This window comes from Aquila chrysaetos, chromosome 25, assembly GCF_900496995.4.
Source record: "Aquila chrysaetos chrysaetos chromosome 25, bAquChr1.4, whole genome shotgun sequence".
Lineage (NCBI taxonomy): Eukaryota > Metazoa > Chordata > Aves > Accipitriformes > Accipitridae > Aquila > Aquila chrysaetos.
The window spans coordinates 12694453-12718053 of record NC_044028.1 but is presented as its reverse complement, the minus strand read 5'-3'; the positions used below and the strand labels follow the sequence as shown (position 1 = coordinate 12718053).

The 23601-nt window shown below is 38.1% G+C and overlaps 1 protein-coding gene across 7 annotated transcripts in view; it reads left to right on the top strand.

Annotated features, from left to right (window-relative positions):
• The window catches only part of CLEC16A (C-type lectin domain containing 16A), a 96392-nt gene extending 89422 nt beyond the window's left edge, over positions 1–6970 (top strand). For 4 of the 7 annotated variants that reach the window (XM_030002342.2, XM_030002340.2, XM_030002341.2 and 1 more), the window contains one exon: positions 57–6970. In XM_030002342.2, coding sequence (XP_029858202.1) covers positions 57–388 — 332 coding nt within the window. In that variant the 3' untranslated portion in view covers positions 389–6970. The remainder of the gene's footprint in view (positions 1–56) is intronic. The other 3 variants (XR_005931457.1, XM_030002343.2, XM_030002345.2) reach the window with 2 other exon arrangements.
• The last annotated feature ends 16631 nt before the right edge of the window (positions 6971–23601 follow it).

Below are 23601 nucleotides of genomic sequence, written 5' to 3'. Positions count from 1 at the left end.
CTTAATGTACATACTAAGTTGAATATTGATTGTTTCTTGGTGTTTTCTTTTATTAGATGATGCTTCAGCTCCAGAGCAGCCTCAGATGACCATTTCTGGTCAAATGATGTTGACTGATGAAACTCTTTCAGCTGTCTCAAAGTCTAGCAAGAATGCTGTAAAAAACAGTGACATAGAAACAGCAAACCTGTCTCCTAGCCTGATTCCTGCACAGCAGCCCACAATATCATTAATAACAGATGACAATACGGATGCACTAAGTGTAGAGTCGCTTACACTGGTGCCACCGGTTGATCCACACAGTATTCGAACATTCAGCTACATTCCTCAGTCCTCTTTGCAATCTGAAGTTTGCAAGGTGAAAGAGGAGGAAGAATGTTCTGACTAAAGCCAACCTGCAGACTGTGACAAACAGTGAAACAAATGCAACAAAATTCTTTGTCGTTTTTCCTTTGGGAGTGCAGATACTTGTTGAAGCCTGAGAGGCCATCTGGTCCACAAGAAAGAGGCCCACTGATGAAAGAGAATGTGGGCAGCTTTTAGAGTAAACATCAGATGCTCAGCATATTTAAACTGGAGAAGAAAAAAAACCAACTTTTGAATCTGGACGGGTTGTTTCCTAGCAATTTCTGTTATACAAGAACATGAAAGTATTTCAGAGCACCTACTTTCTTTCTGTTATAGAGTTCCAGCTGCAGGAACCAAGTTAATTGTAGAAGGTCTACAGTATTATGGCAAAGCAAAGAAATTTTTGGATACCTGGCTTCAGGATATTGTATTGTTACTTTTCTGAAGCTGGAGACATACCATTCATCAGAAAAAATTATATACTGTAGTATAGAGATAACATTTTCATTTGAGACATGGTGTGTTTTTCAGTTTGTTTTTTCTTTTTTTTAAATCCTGATCTCATTCATCTTTTGGAGGTCTGCATGATACCAGCAGGCTTGGCCACTTTCAGTGTTGTCTTCGTAGGGCTCCAGACTTCAATATTGTGTTTTCTGTGTGTAATATTTATTTCAAGGTTTGATTCAAAGCAAGATATATATCAAACAATTCTTTAAAAGGTAAAAGCCTGAAATTCAATAATAAATGCTTATTCAAATTAACATAAGGGATTTTTTGAGACTACTTTAGTCTTTGCTTAACCAGCTACAGAGGAAAGTGAAATATTTTAAGAGATTGCTATAGCTTGTTTGTTCGCTTCTGACAGTCAAATTGCTACACCTCTGAGGAATGGTGATATCCTTTCTACTGAAGGACAACTTCTAGAAGCAGACAGAAGCAGTTTAAAGAAGTTTTTAAAATTTTTCATCTTCATGTAGGAAGAAGGTCACCACATCTAACTGATAATTCCTTTGCAACTCTGAAACTCAAAAGGAAAGGTATTGTGTAGTTTTTTTCCTGTCTGGGATAGTATCACAGTTAAACAACATTGCTACATAAAAGTGATTCTGGGTTTATGCTTGCCTTACTTTGCTTCCTAGATCCTGATACCAAGTTGACAGAAAGTACTGGAAAAGTGTTGATTAAAGTTTGGAATGTTCTTTGCTGATTTGATATGTAATTTAACATGAATGGAATTCATGATTTCTCATCAAATTCCATGTGTGTTAATTTGAATTAATAGTAAAATGAGTAGATTGTCATTATTGGTCTGCTCATAACATTGAGTGCTTTCTGTCTCAAAGATTGAAGACTCCTATTTACTTTACTTGGTATTGTGATTTCAGTCATCAGTGCAATCTGTTTCCTCATTCTGTCTCTGCTAACATTGATTTCATAACAAGTAGGTGAATCTGAAAAGTTTTTACCTACTTCCCAGTCTCTTACTGTACCTATTCCTGGCTGTCAGATGGAACACTTGAAGTTATTTTATTTTAAATGTTGTATTTATGTATGAGATTTGACTAATCTGCAAGTATAACTTTGCTTGCTTTTTCCATCTTTTCCTTCATGTAATAACTTAATATCTGTAAAACTTCTATACAAGGTGTCTGCTATTGAATGCCAGCGATATTTTTTTTTCTTCCCTTATTAGCTTTTGCATGCAGTTTTGTTGATTTCTAGTTTCCTGTGACTTCTACTTTGTCTCAAATTGAATTAACCAATATTCTGACCATTCCAGAGTGGCCCAAACTCTAAATAAATTCTGAGAGTTAGGTGTCCTCAGCACTGCTATGGATACTGGATGAGAATTTGGCATTGCTGGAGTAAGAGCCTACTTTTTTTTTTTTGGTCATATGCTTAGGGTGAGTTTACACTTCAGTCACTATTGCAGCTAATGTACATGTACCTCAACAAGCCTAGACATCAGTAGCAATTTGGGCACAAGGACCACATAAATTTTTATTAGCTGAACTGATTGCAGTCTAGACTTCCTCTAGTATGTTGCAGCATAACACTGTAGCCCCAGTAATATTCTGAAGATCATTATAAAAAATGATGCCTTACTTAATTTGGAAGCATTTTATGTTAGTTGTTAACCTTAACTCTTGACCTAGATCATACAAAATGCCACTGTGCAGGCTGAATTCCCTTAAATAGAATTAATTTTAAACAAGAAAACCTTGATCTTTATCTAATTTCAAATTCAGTTCTAGCAAGATTAGGACCATGCACAAGGAGTCTTTTCAATGGGTATGCATAATCTCACCCTTGAGCTGTACTACACAAGAAATGGGACAAAAGGAAAGAAAGCTGACGTGCTTTTCATTGCCTTTGAGTGGCTTTTAAATCTCATGACCAGTTGTCTACTGAGAGCTTCGCAGGAAATGACTGAGATACTATTATTAGGAAAATAGAAGACTGGGTCTCCTGTCTAGTCTGCTGCTGGTAGAGCCTTGCTGGTCAAGGGGTGGTAAGGTGTGATGTCTTTCAGCAGTTCTGTCAAAAGCTCTCTGTAAAGGTAGAATTACACTAGGAAAGCTCTGACTGCACCAGCTCTACCGATGTTGTGGTGTTATATAAATGGTACAACTGGTACAGACCAACCTAAATTTCTGAATGGTTATGCCACAGAAGCAATTGATTTTTTACTTGTTTGCTTCAAATATTAAGGCATATCTGTATACAATTTGACTGTGCCACATGCTGCATTAGGAGACTTCAGAATGTAAAAGCTTTGGAGATGCTGAAATAATCAGTCATCAGCAATCTTTTATCTCTGCAAGTACAGTGTTACTCATCTACAATTCCTTGAAGAGTATCGTATCTATCTCTCCCTTATCAGAAAAACTCAAGGGCTGTTTCCTTATCCCCCTTTCACTGTAAAAAGGAAACTCAACCAAGAAAGCATTAGCACATCAGCCACAAATGTAATTTTTTTTCTAAACAAAAGTTGATTTGAGTCAGTGTAACATCACTCTTTTTAACCAAATCTAAATACCAAGTTACAAATGAGAGCAGCAGCTAATGCCAAAATTTTGGAGAGATGCTAAATTCTCAGTGTTTGTAGAGGCTATGCATATCTTCAGCCAGATTCTGTTAAAATATAACAGTTCTATAATTCTCTTGCTTTTGAGAAGAGAAGCCAAAGAAGCCAAGACATACTGAATGTTACTTTGCTATTTTATGGTCTATGTGTCTCATTTTATCACATTTTACTAATATATTACGTGTTTAACAGAACTATGTGTTCCCTTCACTGTTAGGTCTCACTGCTTTTTGCTGGTCCCCTTTGCTTTTCTGTCATCCAGTGTGCAACAATGAACAAGACTCAAGCTTGTAATTTGTGAAGAGAGTAATGGCAGCATACTCTTGGTAATTTGGTAAAGAAGGGGAGGGAGGAAGCATTGGTGCCCAATTCTAATGTCTGCTTCAACGTGGAAGTAATGCTTGCAGTGTAAAACTTGCATGCAAAAATTAATTGTTTTGCAGAAATTCTTTGATATGGAAAGAAACCAAAGGTTAAGCTTCTTGCACTTCATTTTACAAGCTGTGTGGATTAAACCAAATTCATTAGAAATGTGGTCACGTATATTAATTCTAAAAGCTGTATTTTGTTTGTGAAGTCATGAATTACATACAATATAAGGACTGAGCTCGTTTGTATTCTCCACTGCTAATTTATGATAAACTAAAATTCTGACTTCTCTTCCTTAAATTAAGATGAGCCTAAAAAAACAAGTTATAAAATTACACCTGTTAAAGAAGCTCCTCAACGTTCTTTGCTTTACAACACAGTTGGAATTTTCCTTGAAGTCGCTTGGTGAGGAAAAATTGGGAGTATCTTCCAGAATTCATTTATTCTTTTGCAATATTGTTGCTAAAGGACAGGTATGTGGCATTTAAAAACTCTTCTTCCATATCCAGAATTTAAGACTCAAATCCAGTTCAGTATTCAGAGTTTAAGTCAGTGTCCAATGATTCATATGAACCCTTTGCCCAGTAGAGACAGAATACAGGGGGAAATAATGTTCCTTTGTGGATTTGAAGTATTCTTGTATGTAGAATTTTAAAACTGATGGTTAAAATAGTTTATAGCAAAATCAGCAATCTTTAGGATTGAAATTACTGTGATTTTTTTTTTTTTTTCTAATTAAGGAGCAAGACATGAGCGACTATAATTTCCATACTTACTGCAAGTGGCCTGGGATGATTACTTTAAGCAATCTGGGAATTCGATCATTGCCCTGCAATTGAGTGTCATTTTTACCAGTAGTAAATTAAACTTAAAACTGTATGCTTGAAGACATAGGTAAGCTATGAGACAAGCAGGTCAAACTGTATGTATAAGTATGAAGCCACTTCTTAAAAGTAAACACTTTAATCACATGGTGCTGTCAGTGCTCTAGTGTAATCCGTCACTCTTTTCGCTACACATGGTATAGGTAAATAACTACAGAATAGCCTAATGAGTAGTTTCACTAACCTGCACGTAGTACTCTTCAAAAAAAAAAAAACCCCACCATGCTAAACATTCTGATATTGTATTTGCTAATCAGCTAAAGTTAAATGGGGAGTTGCTTTTAAAAGAACATTGCACAGGCAGCTGTCGTTTAGGAAACTAAGTGTTTTAGTCCTATAGTTGAATCAAAGATTTGTGAGGAGACATCAGATGGGGGCATCAGTGAGATGCAGGCATTTTGCCTCAAAGATAATGAGTCTCTTTGATGAGTCTCCTTATTATCAGGCAACCTAATGTTAGGCATTTAAATATATGTTGAAAATTCTCTTCCAACTATTACTGTCATTCTTCTCGAAAGAGTTTTTTGGTATGTCACTTTTTAACCATCACTGGCCTACCCTAGGATATCACTAACCGGGGCACTGCACTTCGATTATCTAGAAGTCTTTGGAGTGGTTCTGTGTTCACCTGCTCTGTTGCTCTGACTTTTCCCAACATGTGCAGCATGAATTAGAAACATATAATAACTCTTACTGTCTCCTATTGGCTTATGAAAAGCAGATAGTGATCCAAGCAGAGCTTGCTAGGTTGGGATGTTTTTAGGGGGTGGGAGGGGGGAAGCGCTTGGGGTTTTTTTTTTCCTGCTGCTCAGGATTTTTTTGAGCAGCAACAGACATGGGAGATGTAGTTCTGGACTGAGTCTCAAACAGAAGGTTCTTTCATATGGAAACGTATTTTTATATTATATTTGTACAGAATTTTCCCTATTTTGATCTTCCCAAATTTTTAGATTTGCTCATTGCTCAGATTTTATTTCTTTTGCAAGGTGTTATAAAATATGTATTTTATGTTTATTAATGTATTATAAATGTAAAGCTAAATTTTGCTTGTCTAATAAATGTGCACTGTGGTGGTATCTGTTTTATTGTTTTGCTAACTTGAATTCATTTGTTCTTAATACAAAAAGGAAAAACTTGAGTCGTTGTGACTGTCTTGTTAGCATAAATAAATGTGTGGAGTGCATTTATTTAAATAAAACTAACTAAAAAGGGCTTAAGAAGCAGGTAATGACTAAGAATACTTGTTGATGACAAAAGTTAGAGTTGAATAAGGTTCAGACTAATATATAGTGTTCCCAGGATTCTTTTAAGATCATAATCTTAAGATACATGAGATTTTTTTTCATCTGTTGTCCATTACTTTTGGTTTTGGGTACTCATACTGCAGTGAGTTTAAGACATAGTGATTGCAATCTGATAAGTATGTATGAGGAGATGAGAAGGTCTGAGGCTTTGTGTTTGGGAGTATTTAAGGACTAACTGTGGCAGAAATATTTACAATGCACACAAAGATAATTTTGCAAAGGATTGAGGATAGATTCAAGTGTGTGAATTTATAGACTATTAGAATTTCTAGGAGCTTTGTTTTGCCCAGCGATAGCACTGAATAATACATTGTTACAACTCTAGGGGACCTGCTGGAAGCATTTTAAACTTTAGGGGATAACTTCAGGCACCTCCACTTGTGAATAGGTATGTTGATATTTTTGTTGCAAACTTTTTACTTCATTTTCAGACGTTTTGTAAGTTTGATTGTTTTAAGTGCAGAGGGGGAAATGTATTTTTCTAGAAGAATGAATGTACCTGGGATTTAAACACTACATAAAGCATTTAATGAACATGAAGGACTGTCCTCCTATGAAATATGTGTCAATAAAGTTGTGTCTGAAATGTACTTCATTTGAAAAAAAGAAGAAAAAAAAAAAAAAAGTCCTGAACATGCACTTACATTTACATGGGAAAAAGCCCAAACACAGGTGAATTGAATTCTGAAATGTATTTCTACAGGCAATAAGTATTATTTAATGTAAGTTATGTTAGACATTTGGAGTAAATGTGACAATATCTTATGTTAATTAAAGAAAAATGTAAATAAGTGTCTGGGAAGGGAGTGAAATTAGAAAATATTGGTGTATGTTTCTGAAATCCAGACTTCTATAGCTGAGTCTGTATTTGCTGGCATTAATCATGTGTTATGGCTATTGAAAACCTGGACAAGAATGAACAGTAGACCTTTCTTTGTAAATGGAACTTGGCAATAAAAATGGTGTTACTAAGAAAACTTCCTTCCCTTTCATGTTCTGTTGCTGGATTTGATGCACAAGAACATTCAATAACAGTGAAATGCAAAATTTGCAGAAGCTTGCTTTTGTTAACAAGAATGGTATGCACATGTGAATGTCAGGTGTTCTAATCTTTAAGCAGAAACCTGAAATAGCCAAGGTATTTTTGCATTGTGTATGCAGGAAAGACATAGCATGAGAGAGCAAGCATAAAAGAAGCCTGTAGAGTTGATGGAAAGTAGGTGAGACCAAGGGTTGAGAGTGGCTGGGTAACATTTAAAATGTCTGTGAACCACTTTGAAAGTGCCTGTCATGTGTGATTTCTTCCCCAAAATATATCCTTGCACCCTCTGACTCTTTCTCTGGTGCATGTTGCCAGTTCAGTATATGGATTAAATCCAACCGAGTTATTAGTTGGATTCTTGTTAATTAGCCTCTCCATCTATAGGAATTAATTACAGTCAATATACATTCCTTGTGAAATGTTATTTCTCAAACTAGGCATTGCTCCAGAAGCTTTCTTAGGAAGAAGTTAAATCACATTGTACCTTGAAATAAGCAAGCTAGGTATCGTAGGTAGGAGACAATACTGTGATTTACTATAAGATGCAAATATTAAAACATGGTGTATTGGGGAAATAGGAGCTTAAATCTGCTCCTGACAGTTGGACTTTCTACATCATGCCAATAAAGCTGCTTTAAGGATAACAATTTTATAATTCATGGCCAGGAAGTTCCCTTCTCTTTGAAACTTTTCTTCCTAGCAGCTGGTATAATGTTGTGTTTTGGATTTAGTATGAGAATAATGTTGATAACACACTGATGTTTTTAGTTGTTGCTAACTGGTGTTTAGACTAAGTCAAGGATTTTTCAGCTTCTCATGCCCAGCCAGCAAGAAGGCTGGAGGGGCACAAGAAGTTGGGAGGGGACACAGCCAGGACAGCTGGCCCAAACTGGCCAAAGGGATATTCCATACCATGTGACGTCATGCCCAGTATATAAACTGGGGGGAGTTGGCCGGGGGGGCCAATAGCTGCTTGGGGACTAGCTGGGCATTGGTCAGTGAGTGGTGAAAAATTGCATTGTGCCTCACTCGTCTGTCTTGGGTTATATTTCACTCTTTTCGTTATCTTCCTTTTCATTACTATTATTATAGATTATTTTTTTTATTTCAGTTATTAAACTGTTCTTATCTCAACCCACGAGTTTTACTTGTTTTCGATTCTCCTTCCCATCCCACTGTGGGGGCAAGGAGTGAGTGAGTGAGCAGCTGCGTGGTGCTTCGTTACTGGTTGGGGTTAAACCATGACAGTCCTGTAACCTTCTGATGCCCCAGAACTTTTGCAGCCTTTTTTCTTGTCACTTTTCCTCTGTTTCTGTACAAGATCTTTTTAGACTTGGACATTGAGTCAGGTTCAGCCTCTTGCCCTGTGTTAGTAGTGGTCAGAGACCCAATGAAAGCACAGCCTCAAGCCCTCTTCTCATTCTGACTGGGATGAAAATGAACTTGACAGAAATGCAGTGCTGTATCAGTCCACTCTTTTCTTAGTCCACTTGAATATATAAATGCAGCCACTTGAGCAGCCCTTTAATAGGTAAATCCACATCTTTATCATTAAAATAATTCATTCTAGCGTAGTTATATAAATAAGAAAGTGAAACTGTGTCAATATATGTGTCTTTATCAAAGTAACTCTTGTCTAAGTAAAGATGAAGCATTTGGAGATTGAGATCTTTATTCTTTGACACCTAAACTCCTTGGTTTGTTTCTATATCAAGGCAAGAATTCACTGGGATGCATGGAGGCAGCTGTTTGGTGGGGGGAAGAAACTGCATCCCTAACTGCATTTTTATGCTGCCATGTTAGAGCTTGTGTGGAGACAAAAGCTGTATTGGCAATTTCTGGTGATCTTTCTGAATACATGATGCATACAACTGGGAGTGCAAGCTCACTGTTTATGTGAGTGTATTCCCTGAAAATTCCATTGAATTTTAAGCTGATACCTTTTATCTCTCAAATAAGGAGAGGTGGTGAGAATTACAACACCTGGAGTTGCAACTCTCCACTGGCAAAATTAGAAGAAAGGTTTCAGGCAAGTGTTTGCACACAGTTAAGGCAGTTGAGCTGATAGGGAGTAATTCAGTCTGGTTGGATGGTGTTCAGTTGTGTGTCTGTCTTTAGCTCAAGGATTCTACCAACAGCTTATCTGAAAACTTGTCTAGGTCTTAAAATTATTGCTGCTTTTGGATGCCAGTTCTCTAAAATGAATTTTGAGTTGAAATTTTTAGATTAGCAGGTGCCTCATTATATAGGCTTAGATTATGAGATCTTTTGAAATACATTGAAAGCTTTTGCCTGTCCTCAGAGACTCATTCTACAAAGTTGGGAAATGTTGTGCTTGTTTAATGGAAAATACTGATCTCATCATTCAACCCTCACTGTCTTGCCCCCACTATATTTCACGTAGGCCACAGTTTAGGTTTTTTTAGCCTGTTTGGATGACCAATAAGGACAGATGAATACTCAGGCTCTGTTTCCTGGTTACACATCATTTTTCTCGGCTTTAGTATGCAATAAACATTGTGACACAGGATGGGAAAACAAGCTGTTGTTTTACTGCAGAAATCAATTTTGACATTAAGTTAATTGGATGAACACATCTTTGTGTAAATTTGTCCTCATTTTTGGATCATTTATTTGAAGCAGATTTAGGTTGCTGAGAAGCTTAGAAAAAAGTCTAAAACTACAAGGTACATTTAAAACTTACGTAGATTAAATGAGTACTATGAACAGTTATAGTGACCCAATTGTCTGAGCTAAGCTGGTTGCAGGAATTAATGTGATTGGCACAGGAGCAAAGATAACTTATTCTAGCCTCTTGCCAGAAAACTTAAAACAATTGTTACAAAATTTGGAGAAGAGGTTTATTTTAGTACAGTTGTTAATAGTAGAGTGTTTCCTGAGGCTTCCTACCTCTGCTGCTCTTTGAAAATGGGTCACTTATTCACAGGAAAGATTTGGCTCTTTATTTCAACAACATTGCTTTTGTCAATGGTTTAAATGGGCTGTAAACATGACTGACTTTGTGAGACTTCTGTATGAAGTTGAATCAATAGAACAAAAGTCTGCACAAAACTCAGAAGTTAACTGAAATCTGAGTTACCTCAGTGTATGCACCAGCATCAGAGTCCTCACAAGCTCTTTTTGGAAAGCTGTAGTTGTTGCAGTAATATTTCAAATATATGAACTTCACCCTATTGCTAAAGGGCTGGGAAGTGTCATGTTGATCTGGTGGTAGTTACCAAACTGGGGGTTATGGAAAAGTTGATTACACAGTTATGCTAACTTGCTCTTTATTTCCAGCTGCTGTTTGAAATTGCATGTTGATGGACAAGTGAGTCAAGGAGGCAGCTAGTCGGACTCTAGCACCACTATAGAGATAGTCAGAGCTTGCTCTCCCTCAACAGCTGGAGCTACCAGAAATAGGAAAAGGAGTTTCTGAAGGAGGAGAGAGGCAGAACCACCATAATGTCTTCGAGAAAAGAATTTCAAGTGAGCAGAGGGAGGCAGGGCCTACAAAGGACAAAGGTAGTGTGTCTCTTCCTAAGAGAACTTGCTTATAATGATAATATATGTGTGCAGACACTTCTCCTGCCCTGAATAACAGTGAAAAGATTCTGTCCAGCCTCTAACATTGACGGGAAATTGCTTGCATCTGTTCTGTCTTAAACAAAAGCAGTAAAGAAGCCAGTAGACTATGCAATAACAATCAGACTTACTCTGGCTGTCACTTGTGAACTGAAATAACTGTACTCACATTTATCCCATGTGCTTTACTCCTCTGACACATCCTGATAGACTACTAAGTAATGCTATAGTATTGTTAATATACTATTAGGGCTAGTAGAGAAGGTCTTTAAAATTACGTATTGCTGAGAAGGGGAAGAAAGAAGCCAAAGTCATTTCAATGGATGATGACAGGTACTTGTGTCAAATTTTGATAGTTCAGACACAGAAGCTGTTTGCAGTTGACTATGCCTTACCACCAAATGCAGCATTTTGCTGACACCCCCCCCCCCCCCCCAGTCCTCTTGATGTCCCAGTTCAGGCTGAGGGAGGTGGAGAGGCAAGAGGTCAAGGATGATTCCACAGCGTCTGATCAGTGAGGAGATCCCTCGCAGCAGCATGAATTCACTCAGAGATTGTAGAGTCCTTTGTATTGATGCTCTTTTGTGTGAAGATTACAATTTTTGTTTTGGAGTACATTTCCGGATCCTTGTTTTTCTGACCTGTCATAAAGGCTAGAAACATTTTTATTCAGTAAGAGATGAGGTTCTTGGGTAATACTGTTCCAATACTAGGATTCTAAGAACCTTTCCATAATAAAAAGACTCAAAATCACAAGAGTTGGCAAGACCACATACCCTGTTAGTAGTGCTCCTTTGACTCTATTTGGCATCTTGTCTTAGGTTGGGGGTAGGAAGGATGCAACTGTGTATTACTTTTTCATTGCAACAGATTTTATACACTTGGTAAAGCAGAGTTCCTCTTGCAATTTTTGTCACATGCCAGGGTGACATGAGTAATAACATGCACAGGAAATTCTACTCGGTAACATGTACCAAACAATTGGCTTTGGAGGTGGATTCCTTGGCGGGGAGATGGCATGCTTAGGACAAGCTGTTTGAGTAGAGGGTAGGACTGGTGAGTTATGGAGATAAGGCTTGCTTTTTAAGTATGTGACAGTGACTGTATTCACTGGGGTTTTTTTAGTGGCTAGCATTCAGTGTTTCAGTTTCAACAACCGTCCTTCCTAAAATTTCTTACAATCAAGGTGGAAGGAAAGTCTCTTCAGAATGGTCAAAGTGAAAATAATAGAAAATTCTCTGTCAGCCTCTGTTAATCTAATCTTCTTTTAGTTTCTGAAAGAGGTTTACTTAAATTTCTAGTTGCCCTTGTCCTTTCTGTTTTTATGTAACTTTTTTTAGGACGTGGAAAGGGAGCTTGATTTTTGGTTTTTTTGTTAATTATTTTTTTGTTTGTTCGTTTAAGGCTTTAGAAAAATCGCAAGATGGGAATCCTTTCATGTAGGCTGGTAAAATTGAGAAGAGCAGAATCTTTATCTTCTGATATTTAAAACCTTTCTTACATAAACCATAATAGGGACTTTCTGTTATGATTTTTAAACCATGCAGTTCAGAAAGAGCTGCTTTTTCATTTTCTTTTTCTACCAAAACACTTCATTCTCTGAGTTAATTTTGAGAAAAATTTTAGGCCTTTCTCAGCTTGTTTAAACTACAGAGAAAGTACTAAAAAAGAGAAAATATGGCAAGAAGCTAATAAAAAAAAAAAAAAAACCACCTCATCTGCAAGAGGTGGTGAGGGTTTTTTTTTTTTAAATACCTGAAAATGGCTTTGCAAAATTCTCTTGCCAGTTCTGGGCCCTAGTAGATGGATTGCATTTGCATAGTTACACTTCAGGATAATATTCTGAAGATGGAAATTCCATTTTGGGTGGCTAAAAGTGAACAAATACCTTAATAGTTCTGCCACAAACTGGAGGTGGGAAGGAATATATCCTCATTTGGAGGGAAGCATCTCTTGTAATAGTAGATGCCCATTAGTAACAAGTACTAATCAGGAAATCATGGTTAAGGTGAGAACTTAAATATTTTTTGGAAATATCCAATGATGAGTAAATTTACCCTCTGCTTTTATGAAGTACAAGAGGGTTTTTTGCTGGGGAATTAAAAAACAAAACAAAACAAAAAAAAAACCCACCCTAAAAAAAACCAAAACACCAACCCCCAAAAAACTGAACAAATCACCAATGCAGTTGATCTTTGAACAAAAAAGCTGCTGTTTCCCATGATTATTTCTTAGTGTATCTTTTATCGGCCATACTAAATAGAGGTTTGGTTTTTTTTTCTTTGTAATGTTGCTTCATTCTCTGGTCTGTTAGAGTCTAGGAGTGTTGTGACTCACTGTTGACTCAGTGTGTGAAATGGTTTGGCATTTTTCTTTTGTTGTTGGTTTCTATTTAAGATCTTTATCCTCTTTTTCTGGGGACTGAGAGTGCAGCATCACAAATGTAGGTAACTATATTTTTCAGGTGTACCTTGACTGGCATGCTGTTCAGTGGAGCGAGTTAACTGTCTTTTAGGTCTGCATCCATTGTGGGACAGGAGAAATTGCACAAGTGGTTGTTGTAGCACATCTGATGAGGGGTGTTTGCCAATGAGTAAGAAGAACAAAAACATCAATAAAAAGACTAGAAAGTAGATTCAAAATTGTGCTGCTCTGCCATCCGAATGTTTCAGATTTGGTGAGACTGGTGGCTTTCTAGCCCTAAAGGGAGGCTTAGGATCAGATAAAGAAGCAGTTCCTTTTCTAACCTGCCCAGGTGTTTACAGAGAACAGTGCTGGAGACCCTTGAAGTACTTTGTGATATAAATTATTTCAGAAAACTAGTGGAGTTATTCTCCTAAAAAGAAACTAGACATTTCTGTCAGCAGTGTTCTCTACTCAAGTTGAATTGAGTTTGAAAAGTTTTAGGTTACTGTATATGTCTGCTGTGATTGAGTGGTCTAATAGGACTCGCTGCATCTGGTCACTGCTGAAACTGTCTGCAGCTTGATCTGTCTTGTCCTTGTAAGAGTTTACCAAAGCATCAAAGCAATCATGCGTAGTTTAAAATAAACTTTAATGCCCTATTCAGGGGAGGATTTTCGAGTAAGACAGCAATTAGATTTTAATTTTAATTTAATTTATTTTTATCTATTGACATCCATGTGCAGACGGAACAAATTAAATAAAAATAACAGAAAGCAAAGCACCATAAAAAAATCTAGCTGGGCAGTAATCATCTAACCTTGTATTTCCAGTATTTGTTACCCTATTTGAGACATTTGTTATCTATATGAATACAGTTTGGGATATGTTATGATTTGGGAATACTTCTATGCACATCTTGTGATTTCTGTCTGATTTTCTAAAGTTAAATGAAATCAGTGTGTTGCAGAGGGGTTGTCGTTGAATGTGAGATTTACCTGCTGCTTGTTAGCTAACACATCCCTCCCCAGCTAGTTCAACCAATGGCATTGGGAATAGTAACTGTTGGTGAGGATTACATCACCTTAGGAGGGAGAGTTGGCTAAAGGCAGAACAACTGGCTTGCTTCTACCTGTTTTTGTAGAGGCTGTATGGAAAATGAGAAATAGCGAATAGTAGAATGAACTCTGCCCTTTTCTGTCCATTATTCCTGTTTCTCGAAAAGGTCCCAACGAGCAAAATGGGCATTGTTAGATGTAAGAGACGGTAACCTGAGAAGTGAGCACGTCTTGCTTAGTGCTTGCAAAACAAGGACGGAAAGGAGCAAGTTACTGAAGTTCACCCTGTGTGGTTATTCTGTTCCTGCCTCCTGGTAGCTCTGGCCATCTCCTTTCTGCGCTCTCCCTAAAGATGGCAGAGTAGAGATACTTTACCTAAGGTCGAAATTGTTCTTGCAGTGCTTTGTGCCCACTGATTCATTGTTGCTACTGATGCATGTTAAGAGCCATTTAAAAGTTTCAGAGTGATTTCAAGAATTTATACCAAAAATCTGGGCTACTTGATGTACAATTTTAGTAAAACGGAAGAGTCTGATGCAAAATTTGAAGTTAGCATTTTGGGGTCTTACTTTCTGTATAACCAACTCAGGAGGTTTTTACATGCATTTCTAGTGGATGAGAGTTCAAAAAGTTTCTTACATTTAAAAAGAAAAGCTCAAGTGTCTTAAAATAACACCGTAGTTTCCAGAATTTTTAACAAGACAGACATATAACATTGCTTATGTGCTTAGAACTTTTTGAATGTTTAGGGCTGCCCGCATCTCTCAAACCAGAGCCGTTTTCTCCAGTGTGCGTAGGCATGCATTTTTCATAGTAAGTCATACCTTAAGCTCAAAATAAAGTCCCTTTCCTTTGTCTGACTGATCACAGACTTTGCTTTTCCATTTTGACTTCTCTCTGGTAAGAAATCTGAAACCCTTTGTTAACTTCAATGTAACTAGGTCTTCTTTCAGGTATTAAAGTTTTGAAGCTTTTAGAGAGAAGACTGCTAAGTCATACAAAGAATGAAAATAATAGCTAATTTGACAGGGCAGTCCAAGAGAAAAGAAACATCAGTATATAGCATTTTATACGTAATCTTGACCTTGATTCAGGATATCACTTAACTGATACTATAAAAAACATACGTCATCTGTAAGAATATCAGATTTAACTGTCCGCAGCCACCCTTGCATTTAAGTCATACTCTTTCTACACCACATGCATATTATCCTATGCAAACCCAGTTGCTGGTGTGAGAAGGGTGTAACTTAATTCCAAAGTTCTTGGGAACAAGATGTGAGCGGCTTTGCTTTGCTGATTCTCCATCATGCAGTTCACTTGAATTTGCTTATCACAGTTTATCAGCTTCAAGGCTTTCCTGTGAAAGTGTTGCTTGCAACCACTGTCTGCTAGATAACTTGTAATTCTTACATAGCTGCCAAAATGCTTTGTAGGGAAATAGTCTTGCTTGGGTTGGCTAAATTTTGATTAAAATAGGTCTTGCAAGCTTCTTTGTGAGTTTCTGAACAGATCTTCGTATTAGATGTTTTATGGGGGAGGAAACTTGTCAAATTCTTTAAAACCACAGATCTCTATGAACCACAGTCTTGGAGCTAAGCTTCCTCTGTTTTTTTCTTTGAATCTGAAAAGAAAATCAGACCTGTTATGGGAAATCAGACTTGATTTTTCTATAGTTGCATTTAGATTAGTTCACATTGAGTGCACAGTGGGTGTGTTATCCTAGCATCAGCAGGCTTCACCTTTGCTTTAGCTTAATAAGACTTTGGACAGGTCATCGGCCTGTCTGTTCCTTAGTTCAGCCTTTTCAAATATATCAAACAATGGTGCACTTGTGAAGCTTAGTTCGTGTTTGTAAAGCGCTTTGACTTTGATGCTGAGCATTAATCTTTTAAACTCCTTGTCATAAAATAATGTTAAAATTATCATTCCAGTCTTATTGCTTGCACCAGGTAATGGAGTTCCTGGTGAGTCCCTGTAACTTTGAAAGTCACTGCAAAAAAATTTTTGTGTTTTTGTTTGCACCATAACTCTGAGTCATCTGAACAACTTCCAAATCTTAAGAAAAAAGTCTTCCTCCTAGATTCTAGGATTGTTTGATTTAAATTTTGGTCATAATTTGCAATGGTTTACTATTGTCCAGTCTGATTAGTTCATGGTGAAGAGTTTTGATGTTTGAAAAGAAGCCTGGTTTCTTTTTAATTTAAAAAAAAAAAAAAAAAGGAAGAAAAAAAAAAAAAAATCAGTATTTCTAGAATCTTTTCCATCCTTCCTGCTTCATACTAATGACGGTAAGGAAATGATTTATCCTCTAAGAAGTCAAACTGAATGTGTGAGTCAGTCTTAGAATGTTGAAACTGGTTTAAAAGTCTGTTTGTATATAGGCTAAAAGAAGTATGAAACTTAAGAAAGACATTCATAAGAACAGCAAGATACTGTGAAAAGTTTGCCTTAAATTCAGCCATAGCAGTATGATGTACAGGCCATCTCTGCAAAAGCCTCAGGTATTCGTTGCACAATTATTTTGAAAGAAAAAATTGCAAAAAATGGGACATTTTAAGACATTTCAGTACAAAACCAGAGTCTCTAGAAAGGAACACATGAACACTTTTCATCTGCTTCAGTGACAGTCAGATGTCTTAGCTGAAACTAATGGGAAATGTATTTTGAAATAACGTGGAAGGGTTGGTATAGCTGAGTAGGTCTCAGACATTTCCTTTTGCTGTCTCTGAGTTGGGACTGTGACAAACTTCCCTCTAATAGAGCAAAGGAGGAAAGTGTTAAGTGTTGGTAAGTGTGAAGAAATCTTCAGCTGCTTAAGCTTGATCTGTAACAGCACTGAAAATATGGCATCTTTGAGCATAAGAACCCACAACAAAGGTCGAATACAATATCTAACTGTTCATCAAAATAACTCTGAACAATCCCACTTGATCACTCTGTTGCACAGAGTATCTGTCAAAGACCATGGAAACCTTGGTTTCTGTAGTTTTTCATGTGGAGCCTTCTCTTTTAGAAAAAGATTTCTCAGGAAGCAGCTGAGAACCACTGGAATGGGTGTAGAAAGTCTGTATACAGAAAGAAACAGAGAATTCCTTGTAAAGCTTTTTTAGATATTCCAAAATGAAGAACCAGAAGTGGCCAGCAGTCCAGGTCCTGTAAGGCACTATTAGCAATGAGACTTAACCAAGACTCAGTCATTATGTATTTCTTCTTTAAACATTATGCTGAGTGAATGAAGTGAATGTATCTGAGGGGAACTAGTCTGTTGATTTCAGTATTTTCAAGAAAACAAATGCAGAAGTCACCATAGCCTGGTGTTAGAACATACCCCTGTCTGTTGGCAGGATTTCCTCAGCTCCCCGGTTGATAATGTACCATTCGTTCTGGAAGTTGAAATTTCTGGATGGTCGCATGACTAACCTTTATTAATGTTAAATACTTAATGCTGTATTCTTTCATAATTCCTTACTGACTCTGAGCTGGATGACCAGAAGCTGATTCAAGAACTTCTCATTCTCCACAGCTGTATTGCACAGATGTCCCTGATCACACTGAAACTGAAATTGTGTTGTACTAGGTGCTGTACAGACAGGAATTAAGAGTCAAACCCTGTTACAAAGAGTTTACAGTCTGCAGTGATGACTTGTTGTAGGGTAGGGTGTGTGACTTATGTAAGGTAGTGGCATCGTTTCTGTATTAAAGATGACGAAAGCATATCACAGGCTGATTGCTCAAAATTGTATACAAAAACTGCTTTGTATTTCCAGTGGTAAGAGAGATTATATTTAGTATCTAATGTTAAAATATATCTTCTAGACAATATTTTTCTAGTATATATGAGGAAACTTTTCCATGTAATGCTGTTCCTCAGAATAGCATGTTATGATGAGTAAATAGATGTTTTAAGAAAAGTAGTAAGACAAACCCAGAATGATTGTTCAGCCAGTCTGGATGAGGATCATCTGGAACATTGCCTCAGCTGCCAACAAGAGTTGATTGAAGAGCAGTTTCCCATCTCCTCTGTAATCTGGAAAGTTCAGAAAAATATTAGTGTTGACACAAACTGATGATCCCTAATCGGTCCAACTACACTTCTGCAGAGCCTCATGGGAATAGTAGCTGAGAAGTCTTCATACCTTTATCATCATTTATTTCTCTTCTTTCCTGTGAAGACTATGTATTTCATGTCATGCAGTGTGTTACAGGGAACAGTGCTGTGCCTAAAGGGGGCTATAGGTAAGTTTCAAACATGACTCATGGTTTGGTTACAATACGAAGTATCTAAACCAACAAGTTTTAGGAGTGTCCTGGTTTCAGCTGGGATAGAGTTAATTGTCTTCCTAGTAGCTGGTACAGTGCTATGTTTTGAGTTCAGTATGCGAAGAATGTTGATAACGCTGCTGTTTTCAGTTGTTGCTAAGTAGTGTTAAGTCTAAAGTCAAGGATTTTTCAGCTTCTCATCTGCAGCCAGCGAGAAAGCTGGAGGGGCACAAGAAGTTGGCACAGGACAGAGCCAGGGCAGCTGACCCAAACTGGCCAACGGGGTATTCCATACCGTGTGACGTCCCATCTAGTGTAGGAACTGGGAAGTGGGGGCGGGGAATCGCCGCTCGGGGACTAGCTGGGTGCCGGTCGGCGGGTGGTGAGCAATTGCACTGCGCATCATTTGTACATTCCAATCCTTTCATTATTACTGTTGTCATTTTATTAGTGTTATCATTATCATTAGTAATTTCTTCTGTTCTATTAAACCGTTCTTATCTCAACCCACAAGTTTTACTTCTTTTCCCAATTTTCTCCCCCATCCCACTGGTTGGGGGGGAAGTGAGTGAGCGGCTGTGTGGTGCTTAGTTGCTGGCTGGGGTTAAACCACGACAAGGAGACACTAAATGAACAAAATCGATGATTTCAAGCTTTTTGATGGAGAAAATGGAAATGGAGAAATAGGTATTTCAGGTTTTTTAATGAGACAGTATTTCATTGAAAGTGTATTAAGCAACTTTCATGCAAGCCTTCCTTAGCCAAAATTACTCTACTAGAAATCTTGCAAGAAGTTAACTCTTCTATCCAACCAGACTGGAGGCACAAGGTGTCTTTCAGAGTTCAGTAGGATACACTTTTCCTCTGAAGAGAGCCATGTCAGGGGGGAAGACAGGCGGACATACGGACATGGTTCTGGCTAGGGACATGTCAGTGTTAGCTCTTGTTACTCTGTTTTACACATGGAGTTGTCATGTCTCTGAATTGCTGCTAGATTAGGGAAACAGTAGGAAAGAAAACCACAGTATATCTCAACTCTGTAAATTAAAGTATAGTTAGTTCCGCAGATGGGCAATTTTCAGACATTGCAGTACAAACAACAAAATACACGGCCTTTGTCAGTGTTTGAGATACAGCTCAAGCTTGAGTTCTAGGTCTAGTTTACTAGGTTTAGTAACTCAGTAATTTACTGAGTTCTAGGTTACTAGTTTACTGTTGTGATTTCAAGTTTGGTTTGGGTTTTTTGTTTCAGTGTAAGAAAGAAAAATGAAAAATATAATCCACCCCACATGAAACCAGAAAGCTGGGACGTGCTTCCACAAGCTCTGAGCTAGGCCTTTGTAAAGATACACTTGTGGGCTTGCGCTGGGATTTAGATCTGCAGCTGTATCCAGCTTCAGTCCACCCAGAGAAGTAAACTAGTGCCTCTTGACTCAGATGCTCCTTTGAATGTGAGAGCACGCCAGCCTTTCAGGTGTGTTTGGCTCACAGTGTGCAGGGTTCGTTTTGGAGCAATTCCAAATCTATCTGCACGGTAACATGGTCCTGTAAGATGTTTTGTTTTATTTCTAGGTGGTAGATCCAATAATCACTTCTGTATAGTGAACCAAGAGGATCTCTAGCAACTCTAACCTGGCAGGCAAGAAGGAGCAGCTGCACCTTGTTTTGTTAGCTTTCCTCCTCTATTCCAGGAGACTTGGGAGGATGGATGCTCAGCTGAATGTGCCATGTGAAATCATGTTCTTTATATTAAAGCAGGCAGTGAAGAAACAGAATAAAGTGGGAATCTGTAATTCAACCTGCTTGAGCCAAGACAGAAAAACAAAATCTGTATGTACAAGGCATAAAATAAGTACGTGGCCCTCAATGAACTTTGCAATCTTGGAGCAAACAAAGAAGCTTGTTGCTCCATGGTGCTTCCAGAGTCAGTCTGGAACATGTAGTGGTGGGAAGGTGGTTGGGAGCTGTACACTCTGAACAGTATGCAGTGGAGATGGTTTGTAAAATGAGAGGGGATTATCTTCCTATGCAAGAGTATCATAGTGCTGAGCAGCACTGCAGCAAGGCAGATGCATCCTGAATTGCACTACCATGCCAGGAAACTCCTGGACTTTTCTGCTACCTCTTAGGCTTTGAACCTGCAGAGTATCCTAGCTCTGTGGCTAACAGTTAAGCTTGTGTATAGCCCTGCTTGATTACAGGACCTAAGTGGGTAAGTATATTGCTGTCTCTCTCATTCACAGGACCTAAGTGTGTAAAAAGTATTTTGCTAGCTCTTTCCTTCACTGAGAATTTGGTGCCTGTCACAGATGAGTGTGTTTGGAGTGATCCAGCCATACTGAAACTGCAGAACCACATTCCAGCTTCCATGGTATGGTCACTGGCCTCTAATGTAAGATTTATGTGGGGACATTGATTTCAACATTTTTATTAATAGAGGCTATTTATTTGTGTTTATATTAGTGCACTAACTTTAGTAACACCTCTTTTTTTTTGCCTTGGGGTGGTGTATCATTTGGTGCACAAGATTACAGCTTGCAGTAAAATCTGGGGTTTTTTAAGAAGTAGATTAATAAGGATGATCATAAGTACATGTGTACATACGTAAGTACATACAGACTTCGGAATGTTCTCTTTGTATCTCTGACTTCATGTTCTCTTTGTATCTCTGACTTCATGTAAGTCAACAAGAGCTAAAGTAGAAAGTGAAGTGAGGAAGTAGAGCATTACCTGCTTTAGGTGTTTGGTACAGAACAACGCTGACTTCAGTGGCATGTTTCTAATTCTTACTCTAGAAGGGAGACCTGCCGGGACTGATCAATGAGCCTGTTCTGCCCGGACAGATACTCTGGAGTCTGTTTTGTTTCCCTTTTTTCTTTTCCAGCTCCTTAGGATGTGGTTAATTCTACAATGTTGCAGTGCGGCTACAGAGGCAATTATTGTTTGTGTGAAACTGGAGAGAAATGGGTGGTTAAGTCTGCTTCAGATGTAATTAAGTCTGAAATGTCTCAGTGGTCACATTAGAAGCACTAATTTTAAGCTCTCTTATTAGTTTAGGCCATAGCCATTTGTTACATAAAAAGGCAAAGGATTTTTTTGTCCTTCAAATGATTTTCATGGGAATATTGGAAAAAAAAAAAAAAAAAAGCATTCCTCAAAGCATCGAGACAGTAATACCCACTACAGACTCCTTGTTCTGCCAAAATAAATTAGTTTAAGAAACCCCAAACCATTTTTTGAATGGAAAAAGTATCTAATCATCCTTTTTTGTCCATTGGTGAAACAAACCATGCCTGCAAGTTCATCCTATGGGTGACTATTTCACTATTTGTGTTCCAGAGATGGACTTTTAATGTCAAGTTAGTCATGCAGAAGCTTAAATTTAAATTATACTCAGGAGTGTGTTGCTTCAATATGTTTTTCCTTGTAGAAAATGGTTTAAGAAGTCGTTTGCTCCTGCCTTTGCCTTGCAAGTTTCCATGTCCTTCTATATATTGATGTAAGTCTTTTTGCGTTTCGTGTGTTGCAACCAGGTTTGATTAAATGAGATGGATTTGAAAGTACGAAAATGTAAAATGTACTAGATGCGGGGGGGGAGGAAGTGGAAGTAGCTTGTGTGGAATTGTTAGTAGGAGTATTTTTGTCATGCTTGGTCCATCAGTGAGAACAAATGAAACACCAGACACAAATTTAGCTTAAATAAATGGAACTGTGTCCAGAACTAAACCACCAGAACTTCTGTATTTTGAAGTAGCCGGGAGGGGAGAAGTCTGTTTTATGCATTCCCTACCAGTGACTTTTAGACACAGTGCTTATGTCATGGAAGTTTGCTGGTTCCCATCACAAAATATATGTTTTGGGCTGTTTCAGCAAAGTGCAGAATGTGTATAAAGACATTTAAAACTGACCCACTGCACTGTCAGTTGCCGTGAAGGATCGGCCTTGCACCTGCTCGTCCATTGCAAACAATAATAGATGTGAGTGGTCAATGTCCTTGCTTTTCATGAGGAACCTGGAAATGTTTGTGGAAATGTTTAAGAATCCTTCAGTTTGGAAACTTTCCTCCTTGTGAGTACAGGGAACCTAAGGGTGAAGAGGCTATTGCTGAGAAATAGAAACTGAGCTCCTCCGTTGGTGATGGGCACAACAGCTGAACCAGGAGAATGAAAAGTGAAACTATCATTGTCACTTCAGGGATTCAACAAAGTCAATAATAAACAGCAATTTGAAATCTTACCTGAGTTTGAACTCAGAGCTGGCTCAATTCCTACAAATTGTTACTCTGCTCATCCACCCTCTAGCTTTCTGCTGATGCAGCTACAGCAGCTAATGACTCAAAACACAGGAGTCAACAGGTGGTGAGCAGCCTGTCTGCAGACTGTGCTGTTGCATGCCCACTGCTGAAATAGGTACATCATTTCAAAGTTATTTCAGTTCAAAGTTGCTTTTTTATTAAACCACCTGTGAAAATGTATTAAAACATGCATTTATTCCTTTTTAATGTGGTGTTTGAATTCCCAACAAACTAGGTAGAGACCTTTTATCTTAGCTAGCTTTGAGCCTGGATGGTCTATGCTGATGCTACCTTTGACTGATGCTACCAAATGGCCTAATTTCCCCTGCCTTACAGCCTTCACAGAAGTTACTTTCACCTTTGTATGACACTACATGTTGAGGTGGTGATACCAAAATGTTCACTCGACACAGGTTATGGAATTAAGCCTAAGTATTATAAACAGAATTGAGTTGAAAATGTTCCATCTAATAGAAAGACAGCCCTACAAAGGTGTCTGTAAAACCCAGTTCTGTAATCTTACAAATACCTTAGAGAGATTAATCACTCAGCCTCCAGGTGGTGGTGGCTACTGTTCCCCTTCTCTCCCCTGGCAGAACTGAATAAACCACTGACCATATTTCTAAGATGACAGCACTACCAAAAGAATATGAGTGAGATGGCAAGTAAAATGAATGATAAATAACTGGAAAGGTGTAGGAGGGCGTAATCAATAACAGCAGACGTCAGGAACTGACTGTGTCTAGAAAGCCAACCCTGGCTTTTATTCATTTCCAGAGCATTCTGCACACCTGTGCCATTGCTTCTGTAGTTCCCTGCTGTTCCCTTGCACAGTTCGTCAAATCCTTGTGACAAGTTTGAGTGACAGGATGGGGTGTGGGGCTTTTTGCTTTGTTTCCCCCCCACCCCATCTTCACGGTGTTAACTTCCTGAATTTGGTGCAAAAGAAGCAAAGACTTCATG